Below are 18470 nucleotides of genomic sequence, written 5' to 3'. Positions count from 1 at the left end.
CGACTAAAGAAAAAAACAGAAAGGGAAGGGGGAGAGAAGCAGGGGAGGGACAGGGGAAAGATAGGGGATAGAGAGAGAGAAGACAGATAACATTAGTTGTCAAAGAGGTAAGTCTTGCAGTAGATAGAAGTATTCTGTAGTGTAGGCTAATCTGGATAACCCTGTGCTCTTTATGCCAGGCCCAGTGGTTCACATCCCTAATTACCATTGCCTAAAGGTCATGTAGGTTCTTCTGCTGCATCAGAAAGTTTTGTAAAAAAAAAAAAAATTATATGTTCATGAAAGATTAAAGAAGTCCAGCACTGTATTTACCCTTTCCACATCTCCATTCTCTCCAGGAGACCAGTAGGTCTTTTTATATTGCTGAGAAATGCCCATATAGTATTCATACTTTGTTGTGCAGTAGTATCCGTAATTTTTCATTCCATATGTACTGTGACACATCTGATCTCTACATTAACAAACCCCTCCTCTACAGGTCTTTCAGGTAGAGAAAAACTGAACACCTACTATGCTCAGCATGTGCAAAAGTGCTGTATTCCCTTTAATATTTATAATCTAATCAGAATTTCTGAATCGCACTGATCCAGTATCGGTTCAAGGCGATTTACAAGACAAGAAGCCCATGCAGGGACATGGGGGAAAGCTACATTACATTGTAGAGGAAGGTTACAATGTTGCAAGATGCTGGCCAGAGAGTGCAGGTTGAGGAGACCACATTATCATAGAGGAAGAGCGTATACAGTTGCAGTGAAGAGACAGTTACAGGTTTACATTGGATTGAGTTGCCGGTTCCAGGCAATGTAGCTTCTTACTAGCATATCTAATATCCCCTCCCCCCCCCCTTTTTTTTTTAACATAGATGTGCTAGCAGCAAAAGCCCTGAAGCCCTTTAAATCCTTTAAAGTTTCAGCACTATGTAAGTGATTGATTGGTAGTTATTGCAGTGGCCCACTCTTGGGCTTTGTAAAAAAAAAAAAAAAAATGGATATGTGACTATAGTGTGTTCTGACTACACCAAACAACACCTGATTATCAAAGAGGGACTGATATGGCCTTGCTTCTCTAATTTCAGTACAGCCTGTTCTGTGACTGGAGCCATAACGAGAGAGTCTGGAAATTGTTTCTCTACATCTGGTGCACAGCTCCGGTCGCCATATCTCAAAAGAGATATAGTGGAATTATAAAAATTCAAAGAGTGACCAACTATTAAGGGGATAAAACTTCTCTCGTATGAAGAAAGGCTGAAAATAAGACTGCTGAGGGGAGATATGGCTGATATCTATAAAATCCTGAGTGCTGTAAAATGGGTAAAAGTAAAACAAATTTTTACTCTTAAATTATGAAGACTAGGGAACACTCATTGAATCTAATCTATGATTTGTGAGTTGATCTTTGCCTAAATAGGTTCAAGGTGACGTACAATTAAAGTGATTGGCAAAAGATAGAAGAAATGGGTGAAAGAAGATATAGCAGGGGAGGAGAGAGGAGTGAAGTCCTCTACAGGGAAGTATTGAGGAGATATCTGAAGTACAATTTACATTGGAAGGGAAAAAAAACCCGTGAGTTAGAACAGCTACTGATTGTCAATGGAATATATTGCAACGAAGAGGAGAGTCTTTAGTTTCTTTTGAAATTTGAGATAACAGGGTTCCATTTTGATGGTTGACAGGAGGCTGTTCCAGGTCTTCAATGTAATGAAGTTACATAGAAATACCTTTAAAACAAATAAGAGGAAATATTTTCTCACTCAATGAATAGTTAAGCTTTGGATTGGAACTCATTGCTAGAAGATGTGGTAAAAGCAGTTAACATAGCTAGGTTTGAAGAAAGTTTGGGCAAGTTCCTGGAGGAAAAGTCCATAGTCTGCTATTGAGACAGACCTGGGAGTGGTAGCATAGAATGTTGCTACTATTTGGGTCTCTGCCAGGTACTTCCTTGGATTGGTCACTGGAAAAAGGATACTGGGCTAGATGGACCATGATCTGACCCAGTATAGCTACTCTTATGATCTGCCTCAAAATTTCTTAGGAACCCATAGCCAAAGGGCACAAGCTGTAAAACAAATACTCAGAATATATTTTGGTTTTATCGCCATCAACACCCACACCGTTTAAAAAAAATACGAAAACAGAAATGGATCAGGAAGAAACCCACATGAGTGAATCGCAAAAAGCTAAAAAAAGAGACACGTTGACATTTAAAAAAAATACTAAGTAGCACCCTACATTTAACTAACGCATTGATGGGAACAAGTGCAGTTAACAGCAGTTAATTTAAACAGTTCCTAAATAATACACAAGAAGGGCCAAATATATGCCAAAAAGACTAATTATTGGTAGGTGGAGATATCACTGTACTACAGGCTGAATTTAATGGTGTGGGACGGAACTAAGATTTAGGTTTAAAAAACCAAGAGAAGCTGCTTCCGGCAGACAACAGCTGCCTGGGAAAACAGACAAGAGCTCCCTGAGTGTTGAATTAAGCAATTAACTCATGCTGGGACTGGAGCAATACAAGACTTTTTATTCTAATAATTATTTTTGTACTCTTGCCTCCTTGCCAGAGGTGCAGTGTAGGAATAGCTGTCATTTCCACACCTAGGGAAAAAAAATTTCATCATAATTTCCCTGCTTTACCATCCAAAAACAACACCCTCTTTTGGATTTGGTATACTGCCTTTCCTCATATTTGTGCCCATGACTTAAGGGGATTGAAAAACAGGGTTGGCCTGAGGGGGATGCAGAGAAATGTGGACCTCATTTGCATAAGTCAATAGGAACTGAATATGTGAAAAAAAACATTCATCCCTAGGGTTTCCCTGCTGCAAAACGGTCAGATTTTACAAAAAGAGAAGAAACTTGATGTCAAAATGAAATTCAGTGACTTTAGATAATGTTAAATTATGGGCTCCTTTTATCAAGTTTGACTACAAAATAGAGAGATAACTTTCTTTGTAATCTGTGGAGGCGATGATGGTCCCCTTGAAAACCTCATTGTAGTGACATCACTATTATATGGGTTTCTTGGTCTGAGCACTTCACAAATAATTTAAATAATGTATTTTGCACAATTATAAATGGAATAATTTCTAATAGGAATATAGCTGTGAATATATGAATATATTGTCTCCTTTTATCAAGGACATTTCATCACGCGTTAACCCCCGTGGCAGCCTAAAATCCTAACGCCTCGTCAATGGAGGCGTTAGGTACTAGCGCGGCAGGCGGTTTAACGCACGGTATTCCGCGCGTTAAACCGCTCTCGCTCCTTTGTAAAAGGACCCCTATGTACAGACATATTGATGGATTTTTTAAAATGTTTTTTTTACTGGCTTTACAATTGATTTCATGCTATCACTGATGGGGTGTGATATCAAATTGAATTAAATGAATAACTAAAAAAACCATTAAGGGGTCCTTTTACGAAGGCGCGCTAGCTGTTTTAGCGCACGCTAAAATGGCTAATGCGCCTTAGTAAAAGGACCCCTAAATGTTCCTATGGATGTAGCTAAAAGCTGGAGCTCATCCAGGGTGAAGAAAAAAAATTCTGGTATACAGCTGAGATAAGATTATTGTGCAGAACAAATAATGGTGACTTTTCTGCTTCCTGAGGGGAGACAGTATTATGGCTGGGTAGCACATTTTTATTTATGCCCAACAAAAGTTTACATGACCTGTATATAGAATGAGGCTTTCTCTATCTGTATCCATCTTTATCTAAGATATTTTTTTTCTAGCAGCTGGTAAGGATAGTGTTGAGGAATGAATAAAACTTGAATTCAGAAGAGATGCCCTACAGAAAAAAAATATAGCTTTTTATTTGTACCTTCTATTCATGCATCTCAGTACTTCTAGATTTGAGAGTCACCAACAGCTTTCTCACATGTTTCAATCCTAAACTGTCAAGGGTCTAACTCTGTAACCCTACTTTTGCATCTTGATGTCCTCCAGTCCTGCTATTCCAGAGAGTCATACCTCCTGCAGCCCTACCACTGTATCCTTCTGATCTGTAAACACAGCTGTTCCAAGAGTATGCCAATGCATCCCAGGTTCTGGTCTGAAGAACTTCTGCATATTTCAATAGTGGCTCTTCTGTCCCCTCAATGATTCAGCAGTAATCTCAATCCTGATTCATGGTCCTATTCTACCTATGTAATCTGAATCAGACTAAGAAGCCTATTCTTTATCACCAAAAGAAACAGAATATTCCAATTACAGTTCAATAAACAGAGTATTTATTTTGCTGTTTTAAAGAGGAAATAATTAATTGAATATTGCATACTTGTAAAATGTATCTATTTTTTTTCCTCAAAGCAACAGGGAATGCCAATTTCTACAAATACATAAATCGATCCAAAAAAGAGCAGAGCAGCCCACGTCTTCAAACCAAAGGGAATTTACCCCCTCTTCTGTTAAACTGCGCTATGAGCGTCGGGAGCAACGCGGCTCTCTGCGCTAAAACTGCTAGCGCATTTTAATAGAAGAGGGGATTAATGTCAATCACACAAATAATGCCATGACTCGACACAGGCCATGCTTTGGCTTAAAAGCCTGCCTCAGGAGTCCTAGAGTTTCATAAATCAATCAATTCACATGTGGTATTAAAACACGTGCCTTGAAAAATAATACACGAATGCAGCATGAGTCTCCAATACACCCTTGAAAGTTCAACAGGCGAGATCTGAATTCACAGAAGGGATGAATACTCAAGGTTTAAAAAGGACCTGTACAGCAGGTACAATCCTAAAAAGGTATGAGAGAAATAGTCTGCATAGCGTAGCAGCCACAGGGTCAACCTAAAAACAAAGGAATGGAAGAAGTAATTTGAACTATACTATAACCCCAACCTTAACCCCCTTTCTGGGCAGACAGGATGGGCCACGTTGGTCTTCATCTGCTGTTATCCATTGTATCATAGGAATCAGCTCTGTGTTGTTGGGAAAATATATAAACATCAAATACTAATCCCTAAATTGAGGAATGCCTTGTGACTAGAATGTTGAATTTACTTAGCACAGTAAAATAATGTTATGCTATTTCTGGTACCTGTGGCAAAGACTGATGCTGCTCTTCACATTCTTCTGGACCCTTGTCTGCCATGGCATGTGTGACTCCTTAACTGTGGTCTCATGGCTTGGGCTGTGCATGCATATCTGTACCTGGGTGCATGTGGATGGAAAAATCCAACATACTAACCCCCCTTTAACAAAACTGCGATAGCAGTTTTTAACATAGGCCGGCGCACTGAATGCTCTGCGCTGCTCCCGACACTCATAGACCTATTGGCGGTTTTGTAAAAGAAGGGGTGGGGTAAGTAGGATTCTTCAATTTTGAAATATAAAAAAAGGATTATCTACTTATGCACTCTTATATTATTATAATCATGCACTTAATTTAAATAGTGCAGTTTTACATAAAAGATATGATATACAAGACCTACAATAAAACCTCTTAGGCTCTATGTTTTTTTTTTTTAAATCAAGGTATTTTTATTGAAATTTTTTTGCATATAAATAGCCAACAGTGGAGTAAAGGAAACAGGAACAAGAAAGGAACAAGGATCCATTATACAATATCTGAAAAGATAAAAAGGACATTCTTGGGTTATACATTCAGATGTTAAATACATATATATAGTATAATAAATTAATCCATTGGGTAAATTAAAAATTAGGATTTACATTTCTTACATATGTACTGTAATTGAAATGTTTGCCCTTTTGACCATGTTCTACCATTTGGAATATTCAACCAAAAGTAGTTTCTTCCATGATATTAGAACATTTTGGATTGCGAGAGATAATAGCGCATCTAATAGAAGACAATCATGGACTGAAAGAACAGAATGAAAACAATGGGCTCCTTTTACGAAGCTGCGTTAGTGGTTTAACGTGTGTAATAGCGTGCGCTAATTTGCCAGCCATGCGAGCTGCTACCACCTCCTCTTGAGCAGGTGGTAGTTTTTCGGCTAGCGCGGGGGTTAGCGAGTGCTAAAAAGGTGCGTGGGTTAAAACCGCTAACACGGCTTCGTAAAAGGAGCCCAAAGGGGTCCTTTTATTAAAGTGCGCTGATTTAGCGTGCTCTAAATGCTAAGATGCCCATAGAATATAATGGATGCCTTAGCAATTAGCACGTGCTAATCTTTAGCATGCGCTAAATCAGTTAGCGTGCCTTAATAAAAAGGACCCCAAAAGGGAAGGGGTAAAACGTGGACCACATGGACCTCGCAGATCTAAAACCGCATGTCCTTAAAAATCTGAGGTCCGTGCCACTTGTAGTTTCTGGCTCTGACAGACCTCGATGCAATTGAGCTCTGACGGATCCGTCTCAGCATAGGGAGGGAAAAGTATTAGGATCCGTCAGCGCTAAAATGTTATAGAGGTCTGTCAGAGCCAGAGACTAGTGCTGGAGTGACTCTAAAATGAATACTTTCTGAACAATACAGTGAGTTTTGAAAAAGGGCTATGCTCTGTGCTTTTTAAAGAGTATATACATTGTTTGTTTTCAGTAAATTTAAAAATCTGAGGTCCGGCCAGACCTCTATGACATTTTAGCGCTGACGGATCCTAATACTTTTCCCTCCCTATGCTGAGACGGATCCGTCAGCGCTCAATTATCATCGAGGTCTGTCAGAGCCAGAAACTACAAGTGGCATGGACCTCAAATTTTTAAGGACGTGCGGTTTTAGTACTGCGAGGTCTGTCAGGTCCGTGTTTTACCCCTTCCCACCCCAAAGTGATTTTAGTAAAAGAATGTTGTATGATAATTCACTATGAATGTTTAGAATATTACAGATTGATTCCCATACTGAGGTCCAATATTTACTTAAAATAGGACAATCAACGAGTGTGTTGTAGAGCCAGTTTGGGTATCACAAGACCAACAACCTTCTGAGTGAGAGTGATTGATAAAGTGAGATTTCACAAGGATCCAAATCATCTGTTATAGTTCAATCTATGCATTTTTTTTTTTTTTTTAGCTCATAGGTCATTATAGATCCCTATAAAATCTCACACTATCAATCTAACCACTGTTTGCAGTATATGTTCCTCTTTTTTTTTTTTTTTTAGTATTAAGTGTAGGCAGTTTGTACTTTTATCTGTGCATCGCTATACATAGGGAAAGGGGATACCGCCTTTCGGTGGTTATACATTCAAAGTGGTTTATATATATACAAGCACTTATTTTGCACCTAAGGCAATGGAGAATTAAATGACTTGCCCAGGGTCACACGTAGGGTTACAATATTTTTTTAAATATATAGATAAAAAAAAGACATGTGGTCTTGGCCTTTCCCACCCTGGCACTGCCCCCACATAAACCTCATTTCTCGGTCCCTCCCCCTCTCTCCTCCACAGGATGGGTACCTCTCTGGTGGCAGCAGCGGATCACCTGCAGGTGAGAGCCACATCAATCACGGTCCTGCTGCGGGAACCGGTGGTCCAGGGGTAGGAGCTCCTGGAGGCTCATTTGGCACTGGCTGTTAAGAGGCAGGAGAGGTCCTGACTCTGCCTGAGCTCAGTGCTGCGTCTGGAAGACCTCCAAGCATGAGCTGATGCAATGACATGCAGATGCACGCGTGGACATCCTCCAGAAGCGGGCAGAGCCTTTCATTCCACCTCCAGCCAGTGCAAAACGAGTCAGTGGCTTGCAACAGGAGCTTTTATCCCCAGACCACTGGTATCCATGGTGAGACAACGATTGATGCACTTCTACCCAGTGGCATAGCAGGGGTGAGCAGTGGCATCCCTTTCCCGTATGTTTTTATCTTTGGTGCTCTCTGACCTCACTTCCTAGGTGCAGGTCCCAGAAGTGATGTCAGAGAGCGCCGTGGCTGCTCGCGCCAAAGATAAAAAGGTATGGGGGCAGGGAAGGGGGCACGCGGCAGGAGGGCGGAGAGCAGTAGAGGTGCCAGTGCTCCGAGGAAGGCTGCGCCCAGGGCAGACCACCCACCCTCACTGCGCCACTGCTCCCCGCTGCCTGCCTGAAGGTAAACAAAAATTTAGATTGGACTTAGAGTCCAAAACCTGGACAAACTGCCAGTTTTTAGAAAACCGCCCAGACAGTCCTATAAAAAGAGGACATGTCCCGGTAAATCCAGATGTATGGTAACCGTAACAAGAAGCAGCGCTGAGATGGATCCCACAACCTCAGGATGCTGAAGTAGCAGCTCTGGTACATACATAGTAACATAGTAGATGATGGCAGATAAAGACCCGAATGGTCCATCCAGTCTGCCCAACCTGATTCAATTTAAATTTTTTTTTTTTTTCTTCTTAGCTATTTCTGGGCGAGAATCCAAAGCTTTACCCGGTACTGTGCTTGGGTTCCAACTGCCGAAATCTCTGTTAAGACTTACTCCAGCCCATCTACACCCTCCCAGCCATTGAAGCCCTCCCCTGCCCATCCTCCACCAAACGGCCATACACAGACACAGACCGTGCAAGTCTGCCCAGTAACTGGCCTTAGTTCAATCTTTAATATTATTTTCTGATTCTAAATCTTCTGTGTTCATCCCACGTTAAGCATTTGATAATAACAAAAAAGAAAATCAACAAAGGCAGGAGCCACTTGTGGCCCTTTTACACTAGCGACCTTTTTATTTTTTTTTTTTAACCTATTGCAGCATCATGTTTTATGGAATTTAGACCGTCTATATCTAGCAAAGTTTGCAAATGATTTAAAAACGATCTTTCATCCGTGTGAAAAATCAGAGAAACCGACCGCGCTTCATCAGACTCCTAAAGTGTCTCATAAGAAAGCCAAACTTTCCAAGTCTTTGTCGAGCAGTCCCCCCCCCCCATTTTGCAGGAGGAGGGGGGGGGGTCCGTTGGCACCCGGCTTACCCGCCTCGGGCGGGCGCCGGAGCCGCAAAAAGCCTGAACCCCGAGAAAAGAGGAAAAAGAAAAAAAAAAAAAAAAAAAATCAGAGTCGTCTCTATGGTAACACCAGCCTTTTACCTCCGCTTCCTAGCGAGCGCCGCGCGTGCGTCACGCTTCCGTCGTCCTCGCTTCCTCCACGCCCCCACCCCCCCCACCCCTTCGCTTGAGTCAGCCGACACCTCCCTCCAGGGCGCGTGAATGCGCGCCCTCCATTGCTGAGCTGCCCCCACCACCGCCGCCGCCACGCGCGCGCGCCGCAGACAGCGAGCGAGCGAGACAGAGAAGGAAGCTAGAGCGCCGCCTTCTTCCTTCGCCCGAGCGCGACCACCGACCGCCCGCTCCCCTCCCCAGCGCCAACCGCAAAAAAAGCCCGGAGCCAGCGCGGCCCGCCGCCCGCCGTCGACAGCCACCGGAACGGGCCCGTCGCTCCCCCGCCCCACCCCCCCCACCGTGCCCGACCGGGGCCTGTACGGAGCAGCCAATCCGACACCCCCACCCCCCCCTTCCTCCCTCCCTCTCCGAACGCACCGCCGTCACCATCTCCCTCCCCCGGAGAGCCGGAGACAGACGCGCCATGTCGGCCAGCAGCCTCCTGGAGCAGGTAGGTGGCCGCTGGCTTTGTGTGAGGCGGGAGCCGCGCTAGGCCTCGGCGCCGCTTCCCTCCCTTTATCGATCGGCCGCCGCTTCAGGCTCGGCCTCCGCTAACTTTCTCTCTTTTTTCCCCCCCCTCCCTTCTCTTTCCCGTCATGGTGGGAACCTGGCTGTGACCGACGCGCCGCAGAGACCGAAAGGCCAAGGAAACAAAGGTAAGAGCGGGCTGCGCCTCGCCGGCTTCTTCCCCCCCCCCCCCCGGGGTAGCGGGAGCCAGGCCTCGGCCGCCCTCGTTTTCCCCCCAATTGTCCGGGCTCCACGAGGAGGAGGAGGAGGGGGAGGAGCGAAGAGCCTCGCACGGTCACAGGGGGAAATCCAGGCCGGGAACTTGCGCTTCTCTTTCTTATCGCGTCTGCTTCCTCTATCGGCTCCTCCAACCTTTTTGCCCAGCGAGGTTAGGTTTGTTAGAAAGAGAAGAAAGAACGAAATGAAGGATATAACTTTTCAGGTTGATTTTTATGGGAGGAGCAGCGAGCCAATTTTTTAAAAAATCCTTAAGGATAGATATATATATTTTAAAATTTTGTAACCTTTTACTCTTCTGTTTAAGAGTCATCCTAAGGAATGACTTTTATATCTCAAACAGAGGGGGCTCTTTTTCTTGAAACTTCAATTTTAGACCTATAGATATTAGGAAACAGCTTAAGTATTTACTTTATAACATTTTTATTGAAGAAATGCAATAAATACATCATAATATAACACAGTAAAATAGTCATTACATTTAAATGGACCATATTAACTTCTAATAAATGTTTATCATTCCTTAAAAATAAATTTTTAAACAGGACTTATTCATAGATTTAAAAGTATTTTAAAAAAAATGTAGATACAATACTTAAGTGAAACAAGAGGGTGTTTTAGGACTGTAAAATGTTTTAACAGAGAAGCTGTTTTTAATTAACAATTTATATTAAAAAGTGAGAATCTAGTGGAAGGAGAATGAAAAAACCCAAGTTACTCTCAAATTATTTTTGATACAATCAGAGGGAAAACAGCTGGAGAATATTTATTGAGAGCAGGTAATTCATTATTATTTTTTCTTCCATATAAATAAAGGAAAAGGGGTGTATAAATCTGAAACTCACCTTTCCCCTCTTTACAAAGCCATAGTGGAGCATACCACACAGCAAATGCTCAGATGCCCATTAAATCCCTATAAGTGTCTTACTGCTGCTACCGCAGCTTTGTAAAAGAAGCCCTCAGGTTTTGAAACTCAGGACTCCTTTTACGAAGGTGCGCTAGGGTTTTTAGCGCACGCACAAAATTACTGCGCGCTATTGCGTGCGGCAGCCGAAAATTACCTGCTGCAAAGGAGGCGATAGCGGCTAGCACGCTCGGGGAATTTAACACGTGCTATTGCACGCTTTAAGGCCCTAGCGCACCTTTGTAAAAGGAGCCCTCAGTCTTCTGCCAGTTTTCCTGGTTATTAGGTCGGGGTAAGGGCAACACGTGACATATTTATTTATATATATATATATGTATGTGTGTGTGTATATATTTATATAGATATAGATAGATATTTTCCAGAGTTTACACTAAAGTTGCTTGTGCCTAAGACAAAATTAACACAGATCACTGATGAGTGAACTTTCAGTAATGAAACAAACCATAATTTAAGATAACTTTTCAGGAGGGGCTATGAGGGATTTTTTTTCCATTCTCCCTAATTGGTAACAGTCTGCCATGAACTTTCATTCACAATAAAACAAGTACCTGTATTTTTTTCCTTTGTGTGTACATAGACCCCTTTCCGAAGCACTTTTTGCTGTGACAATTTTTGGCCGTTTGCCACAAATCACAAACTTTTCTAGTACCCAGTTAACATGGAGCCTAAGTTTGGCCACTAAGGGCTCCTTTTACTAAGCTGCGCTAGTGGTTTTAGCGCGTGCTGCAATACCTCCATTGAGCTGGCGTTAGTTTTTCCATGTAGCGGGGGGGGGGGGGCAGCGTGCGCTAAAAATGCAAACTCAGCTTAGTAAAAGGAGCCCTAAGTGTCACTGTGGTTTGATGAATAGAACACACTCTCCCCTGAATAATTCCTAGCCGTATGGCCTCTTTTACAAAGCTGTGCTAACGGCCCTGAAGCCCATAGAGATATAAAGGGCTTTGGGACTGTTGCTGCGCAGCTTTGTAAAAGAGTCCATTAGTTTAGGAATTATTCAGGTGTTTTGCATGGCAGTGTGCAGTACCTGTCACTTCAGCCCCCAGTCGAGCACTGTAAAAATTATTTTGACTACAAAATCTAAGAAAATCTTACTACTATAATTTATATCACTTGATGAGGCGTATTTGAGTTAATAACCTATGTTTTAGATTGGAATGAGTAGTTTTAACTACACAATAACAAGTGAATGGAGATTTTTATCTAGTCCAGTGTGTGAACCATTTGTCTCAAGTAATGTCATGTAAGCACTTTTTGGAAGCACAAGATTGAAGGTGAAAATCCAAATGTTGAACTCTGAGTTATCTTTATAGCAAGATATCTAACCCTGTATGTCTCCACACATTCTCACAGCAGGGCTGGTAATAAACATACTGGGGCCCAGGGCAAAAATTTGAAAGGGGAGCCCCAAAGCCTACCAACAGGCTGTGCCACCTTGAGGTTTGAGCAGACTTTGGGGGTCCCATGCAGCTGCCTTGTTTGCTCCTTTTAAAGCCGGTCCTGGAAGAATCCACAAGATATCCCACTATATATTTTTTTCATTATTGCTACTTCTCTGTGTTCTCAAGAGCTTGTGATCTTGAGATTGCAACATGCTACAGCCTGTAAAATGTTTTAGGTGCACAATTTTATATCCATTTGCTTTTCTTGAGATCAGAAGATGGAATGATTTTCTAGATGAAAATCTAAATTTTATTGTCTCCATGAGTATCTTATCTTTCATTACTTTTGACTGCTAGGTGGTTGTATTTGCCTTTAATGTTTTGTAATTGAGAGAGATTAGAAATGCTACAACAGTTGCAGAATGAGCTTAAGCATGTACTAAGATCACACATCCTTTCCAAATATTGTGTGTTTGAGGAAAATAGCTATACATATGTCTAATCTTGTCAATTTTCTTCTCAGTGCAAAATGGAGCTGTGCATCAGAAAGATTCCTTGAATGATGATGATTTCGAGCCATACCTGAGCACTCAGGCCCGACAGGTGAGTGAGCAGAATTATATTTTAATGGCATTCTGTTATGCTAAAAGACAGTCCTTAGTGTTTGCAGGAAGAAATGAGGCAGATAAAGAATGAAACTTTAGAAAGATCAGGTTAAATGTGTTTTTTCCCATAACGCAATTTATTTTGTGCATGTGAGGGATGCTGAAATGTGTTCAGTCTAACCAAGAAGAGAACGATATATATATGGTTCAACATCAATGATCTTGAGACAATGACACAGAATTTAATTTCTTCGAATTGCCACTTAACGAAATAAGATGACACACTTTTTCACTACACCGGCAAAATAATGCTCAGAATTTAGGAAGTTGGCTGGGCTGAGAACTTTTCAGCACCCCCTCGTAGAGGCAAGTTTTAGGTGCTATTGTGTAATAGAATCATTGTCAGTAAACAGAAGAGCTCTATCATGACTCCATCTCCTTTTTTTCACCTAATTATTACAACTAAAAATGTTGACATCCTGGCATAAAAATGGGAGAGAAACATGCAGTTTCCTATTCTGGAGGTGGCTTTTCTATTAGGATTTTTTCCAGTGGCAAGAGTCTGTCCTCGGATTCCATTAAGTCGGGAATAAAAAAAGGTATTCTGTAATATCCTCCACTGTGAGCAGATATGCTTTGAAGTAGTAGTTTATAAACATCTTAAATATGCTCAGAAAACTCCAGCATTAGTGAAATTTTTTTTAGGAACCAGGAGAAATATGTTTTCCTTCCTTCCTTTTTTTGCTGCTATTGTATTTTTCTTGTTTTATTTTGCACTTGTTTATTTTATGCAATTTTAACAATTGTGCAAGACCATCTTGACAGGAAAATTATAGTTATTGGTTTAATAAAGAAATTAAACATTGTATCCCTCCTCCAAAATGAAATAACCCATTAATTGTGGTGCAGGGAGAGAGTGGCGCAGAAAGAGTGTGGCGCAGTGTTTAAAGCTACAGCCTCGGCACCCTGAGGTTGTGGGTTCAAACCCACGCTGCTCCTTGTGATCCTGGGCAAGTCACTTAATCCCCCCCCCATTGCCCCATGTACATTAGATAGATTGTGAGCCTGCTGGGACAGGGAAAACTGCTTGAGTACCTGAATAAATGCATGTAAACCGTTCTGAGCTCCCCTGGGAGAATGGTATAGAAAATTGAATAGATAAATAAAAATCACAGACTGTGCTGCGAAAGAGACAAGTCAGTCACTGCCTGCCCTGGTGCCTCTCCTCTGTGCCCCTAAACCACCCCCCAGGTGATGGAGGGATTTCCAAAACCCAGCAGTTTGTCTGGGTTTTGGAAGGTCCCCGAGCTCAGGGCCTCTGAGCATGCGCAGATGTCAACGGTTGACGTCCATGCATGCTTAGAGGCCCTGTAGATGCGGCTCTGAGTTTAGTGTGCTGTGTTGGAAAAAGTTTGCAAGACACTGTGGGCTCCTTTTACTAAGGTGTGCTAGCGTTTTTAGCGCGTGCTAAAGATTAGCGCACACAAACCACACGCTAAACGAAAAATAACGCAAGCTCTATGGAGGCGTTAGCTTCTAGCACGCGCTAAGTGTGCACTAAAACTGCTAGAACACCTTAGTAAAAGGAGCCCTGTGTTAATACAATGGGTGCTAGCTCACAAATGAGGCAGTTTATTAAGGGACAAAAAGGCAGTAAAGAAACAAATTGAATCCAGGCACCACTGGATAACACTGTAGCTTAAAATTAGCTATAACGGCAGCAGCTTATTGATTCATTTTGTATTCAATAAGTTATTAAATGTGATGGCTTAAAAGATATGTATCTTGGTCTTGATAAGTTAATGTTATAAGGCTACATAATGAAACATTTGAGCTCTCTGGGAAATGAACCCTTGTGGCGAGGTAGTTATTTTTTTCTGCACTCTTGATTACTGTACTTCCAGAAACATCGGAGTAGGTCTATATTCTTTTTATTAAGCTAGTGTATAAAGTGGTCTTAGTGCCATTTTTATTGCAGCAGTAAAAGAGCCAGTCTTCCAGGTTTGGTTTGTTTTTGTTTTTTTCTTTTTTGCATCAGTGACCGTGCACTAGTGTCATTGGCATGAGGCCATTGGAAAAATATTTATCACATTAGCACTTACTGACACCTATTTTGTAGACTGTAAGGCTCATGTGGTAATCTTGCGCTAAAATGCACTAACTGATTAGAGCAGAAATGCCCACTCTTCCCCCCCCAGACTTGCCCTCTCTATGCAAAAATATATTTTAGCACGTATTGATTTGGTATTAACCACAGGATGCCTGAGGGTGTCATACTATATTCCATTTTTAAGTTGTGATAAACATGCATTAATGCTTACCGCAGCTTAATAAAAAGACCACAAAGGTTGCTAAAAGTTTGAAAGGTAATCCTGTTATTGATATCTCCAACATTCCAGTAAGATCCAGGCTGTCAATTGACAAGGACTTCTATCTATTGCTATTTCTTCTGCGGAAGATGGTAAACATATCATGGGCAGAATTATAATCTGGTGAACCACAAAGACTTTAGTGAACTATTTCCCAAACTTCTCTACCTGAGACTGTAGGTAATAAATGAGAAGAAACTTCAAATTCAAACAAACTTCAAATTCAAACATATGACCTGTTTCTCAAAATTCTTTATTTTTTTCTTGTCCTGGACCAGGAAAATAGTGGTTGCCTTCAGAGTCTCTCCACTCTAGGTTCAACAGGATCAATTATTTTCTGTAGCATGATCACTTTATCCTGTCAAAACATATTGTGACTATATATATATATATATATATATATATATATATATATAAAATAAGTTTTATCATAATGGACATGGGGTGATAGTAAATGGCCTTAACAGCACATTCCTTCAATCTTGGGTTGGCCATAGCAAAACTACTTATTGAATTGGTTGTTTGCCTTCATATCATCTAGGTCAGCGTTCTCAAATTCAGACCCTTTGCAGGGCCACATTTTGGATTTGTAGGTTCTTGGAGAGCCGCAGGAAAAATAGTTAATGTCTTATTAAAGAAATGACAACTTTGCATGAGGTAAAACTCGTTATAGTTTATAAATCTTTCCTTAATTGCTTCTGATTGTCCTCTCCACTCCACCTCACAATTGCGTACAGACGCAGGAAAGCACTTGTGTGAGGTTACAGCAGTGAGGCGGGCAACGTTCCAGAACAATGGTAACATACCGAGGGCCTCAAAATAGTACCTGGCGGGCCGCATGTGACCCCTGGGCTGCAAGTTTGAGACCACTGATCTAGGTGTTTGTGCTGCTGAAGCCTTCCTAGCCACTTCTGCTGTGTTCCCCCCCCCCCCAGCCCAATGCTCTCTCCAAAGCCTGCGGCATTTTGTTCACAGGTTTGGCCTTTGGCAGAGAGACAGTACATACCTAACTGAACTTGTGGGATCCTCAGTACAATGTCAACTAGAGAATGACACAGTGGTTGTTACCCGCGGCTAGCCCGCCGAAATGGTGAGTGAAAAAATAGTGGTCGCTGCAGAGACGGTAGAACGGTGAATGGTCTTATCTCTGCAGTGAAGCAAGTATGGATCGCACGGTCCAGCATCCCCACCCGATCGCTGCATCACACGTCCTGCCATCTCCTTCCCTCTACCTCACCTTAGGTGCTGACTTTAATTCTTCTCCCAGCGGCACACTTTCAATAAGCTGCACGGCTGATTGAATTGTTAAATCTTCTCCTCTGATGCAACTTCCTGTTTCCGGTTGCGTCGGAGGAGATGATTCAACAATTCAAGCAGCCAAGCGCGAGTGGCTTATTGGAAACGTGCCGCTGGGAGAAGAAGAATTAAAGTCGGCACCTAAGGTGAGGTGGAGGGAGCGAGATGGTGGGACGCGGTGATCGGGCGGGAGGGGGACTGCTGGACCACGCGATCCATGATCATGCGTGTTCCCTCACACTAGGAAGGAGGGCGTGAAAAGGAAAGAGATGCTGGGCCAAGGAGATGAAGAGCGAGAGGAATAAACCCACAGCAGGAAAGAAAGGGGAGGACAGGCAGGTGAGTCAGATGCTGGAAGTAGGGGGGGAGAAAGGGAAAGAAGCTAGATGGAGTTGCAGAGAAGAGACACATTGATGAGGAAGAGAGGGGAAATCTGGACACAGGAAGGTAACAGAAACAGAGGGGAAATTATGTGCATGGGGGCATAGGAACAGAGATATAAAGGGGACATACATGGGGATGGTATATGGACACGGGGGGGGAGGGGGGCAATGCCAGATACATAGGGGAGATATTAGAAATGGGGAAAATAGGAACACAGAAGCAAGATGGTTTGTGCAGATGGGAACAGATGGTTTGTGGGGACGGGACAGGGACTGAGCTCGCAGGCTCCGGCGGCTTGCACAAATTACATTGTAACGTGCCACAAAGGTATGAGGGAGGGAGATGGTTGTATCGCACAAGGGGTGCTGAAGGGCGGTAGAAAGGAACTGACACTGAAGTGGGTGGTGAGAGAGAAGGGGGGGTGGAGAGGAATAGAAGCTGAAGGGCAATGGGGAACAGAGAGTGGGGAGAAGACACTGAAGGGAAATGGGGAACAGAGAGTGGGGAGAAGACGCTGAAGGGAAATAGGGAACAGAGAGTGGGGAGAAGACGCTGAAGGGCAATGGGGAACAGAGAGTGGGGAGAAGACGCTGAAGGGCAATGGGGAACAGAGAGTGGGGAGAAGACGCTGAAGGGCAGTGGGGAACAGAGAGTGGGGAGAAGACGCTGAAGGGAAGTGGGGAACAGAGAGTGGGGAGAAGACGCTGAAGGGAAATGGGGAACAGAGAGTGGGGAGAAGACGCTGAAGGGAAATGGGGAACAGAGAGTGGGGAGAAGACGCTGAAGGGAAATGGGGAACAGAGAGTGGGGAGAAGACGCTGAAGGGAAATGGGGAACAGAGAGTGGGGAGAAGACGCTGGAAGGGAAGAAGGCAGAGATTCCAGACTAAGGGGGGAGCAGAAGGAAGAAGATGGGTGCCAGACCAATTGAGAGGGGGTGAAGGGAGAGGCACAGTAATAGAGCAAATGGAAGACAGAGAGAAGACAGACAGTGGATGGAAGGAATTGAATGAGAAGATGAGGAAAGCAGAAACCAGACAACAAAGGTAGAAAAAATTTATTTATTTATTTATTTATTTTTTTGCTTTAGGTTAGGATAAAGTAGTATTAGTTGTCTTGATAAAAATTTATAAACAAAGCCCTGCCAGCTGAACATCTCTTTCTCTAGTTCAGCAGCCAGAACTTTGATTTATAAAGAAGGAATAAGCTAAATATTGCAGTACTGAGGCTTTTATGGATGCTGCGGGGACGGAGCGGGGTGGTGACGGGAACAAATTTTTTCCCCGTGTCATTCTCTAATGTCAACATTCAGCTGGACGCTTCTAATTTTTAGCTGCACCAGCAGTGAGTGGTTCCAGTACACAGTTTGAATATTCTGGTGACAAAGTGGTTCATAATTACCTGTTTCAGAAGATGGAAGAGCATAGTCTGCCTTCCCATGTAATAGGATCAATTTAAATAAGTAACAAAAAGGAAATTCAGACTCAGAAGTATGATGTCTAATGTTGCCTAATACCATTTTCTCTTTTCTCTTTTTGTTTGTGGTTTTTTTTTCCTGAATTTTAGGTGATCTGGTTCCCATGATTTATTTTGAGCCATGCATTGTTATCATGTCTTTCAGGAAATATATAAATGTTCACAGAAAAAATTAATACATTTTTGAGAAATTAATAAATTAATAAATTTTTGAGAAGTTATTTTATCCTGTATTTTTTATAACAACATAGTAGATGCT

At 42.5% G+C, this 18470-nt stretch overlaps 1 protein-coding gene across 1 annotated transcript in view; it reads left to right on the top strand.

Annotated features, from left to right (window-relative positions):
* Nucleotides 1-9035: 9035 nt before the first annotated feature.
* YTHDF2 (YTH N6-methyladenosine RNA binding protein 2) overlaps nt 9036-18470 on the top strand; it is a 45052-nt gene continuing 35617 nt past the window's right edge. The window contains exons 1-3 of the mRNA XM_033956758.1: nt 9036-9485; nt 9666-9690; nt 12606-12685. Of these exons, the coding sequence (XP_033812649.1) occupies nt 9459-9485; nt 9666-9690; nt 12606-12685 (132 nt within the window). The 5' untranslated portion in view covers nt 9036-9458. The remainder of the gene's footprint in view (nt 9486-9665; nt 9691-12605; nt 12686-18470) is intronic.

The sequence above is a fragment of the Geotrypetes seraphini genome, chromosome 8 (genome assembly GCF_902459505.1).
Source record: "Geotrypetes seraphini chromosome 8, aGeoSer1.1, whole genome shotgun sequence".
Lineage (NCBI taxonomy): Eukaryota > Metazoa > Chordata > Amphibia > Gymnophiona > Dermophiidae > Geotrypetes > Geotrypetes seraphini.
Note: the sequence above shows the minus strand (reverse complement) of the source record. Positions and strands in the feature narration are given on the sequence as shown.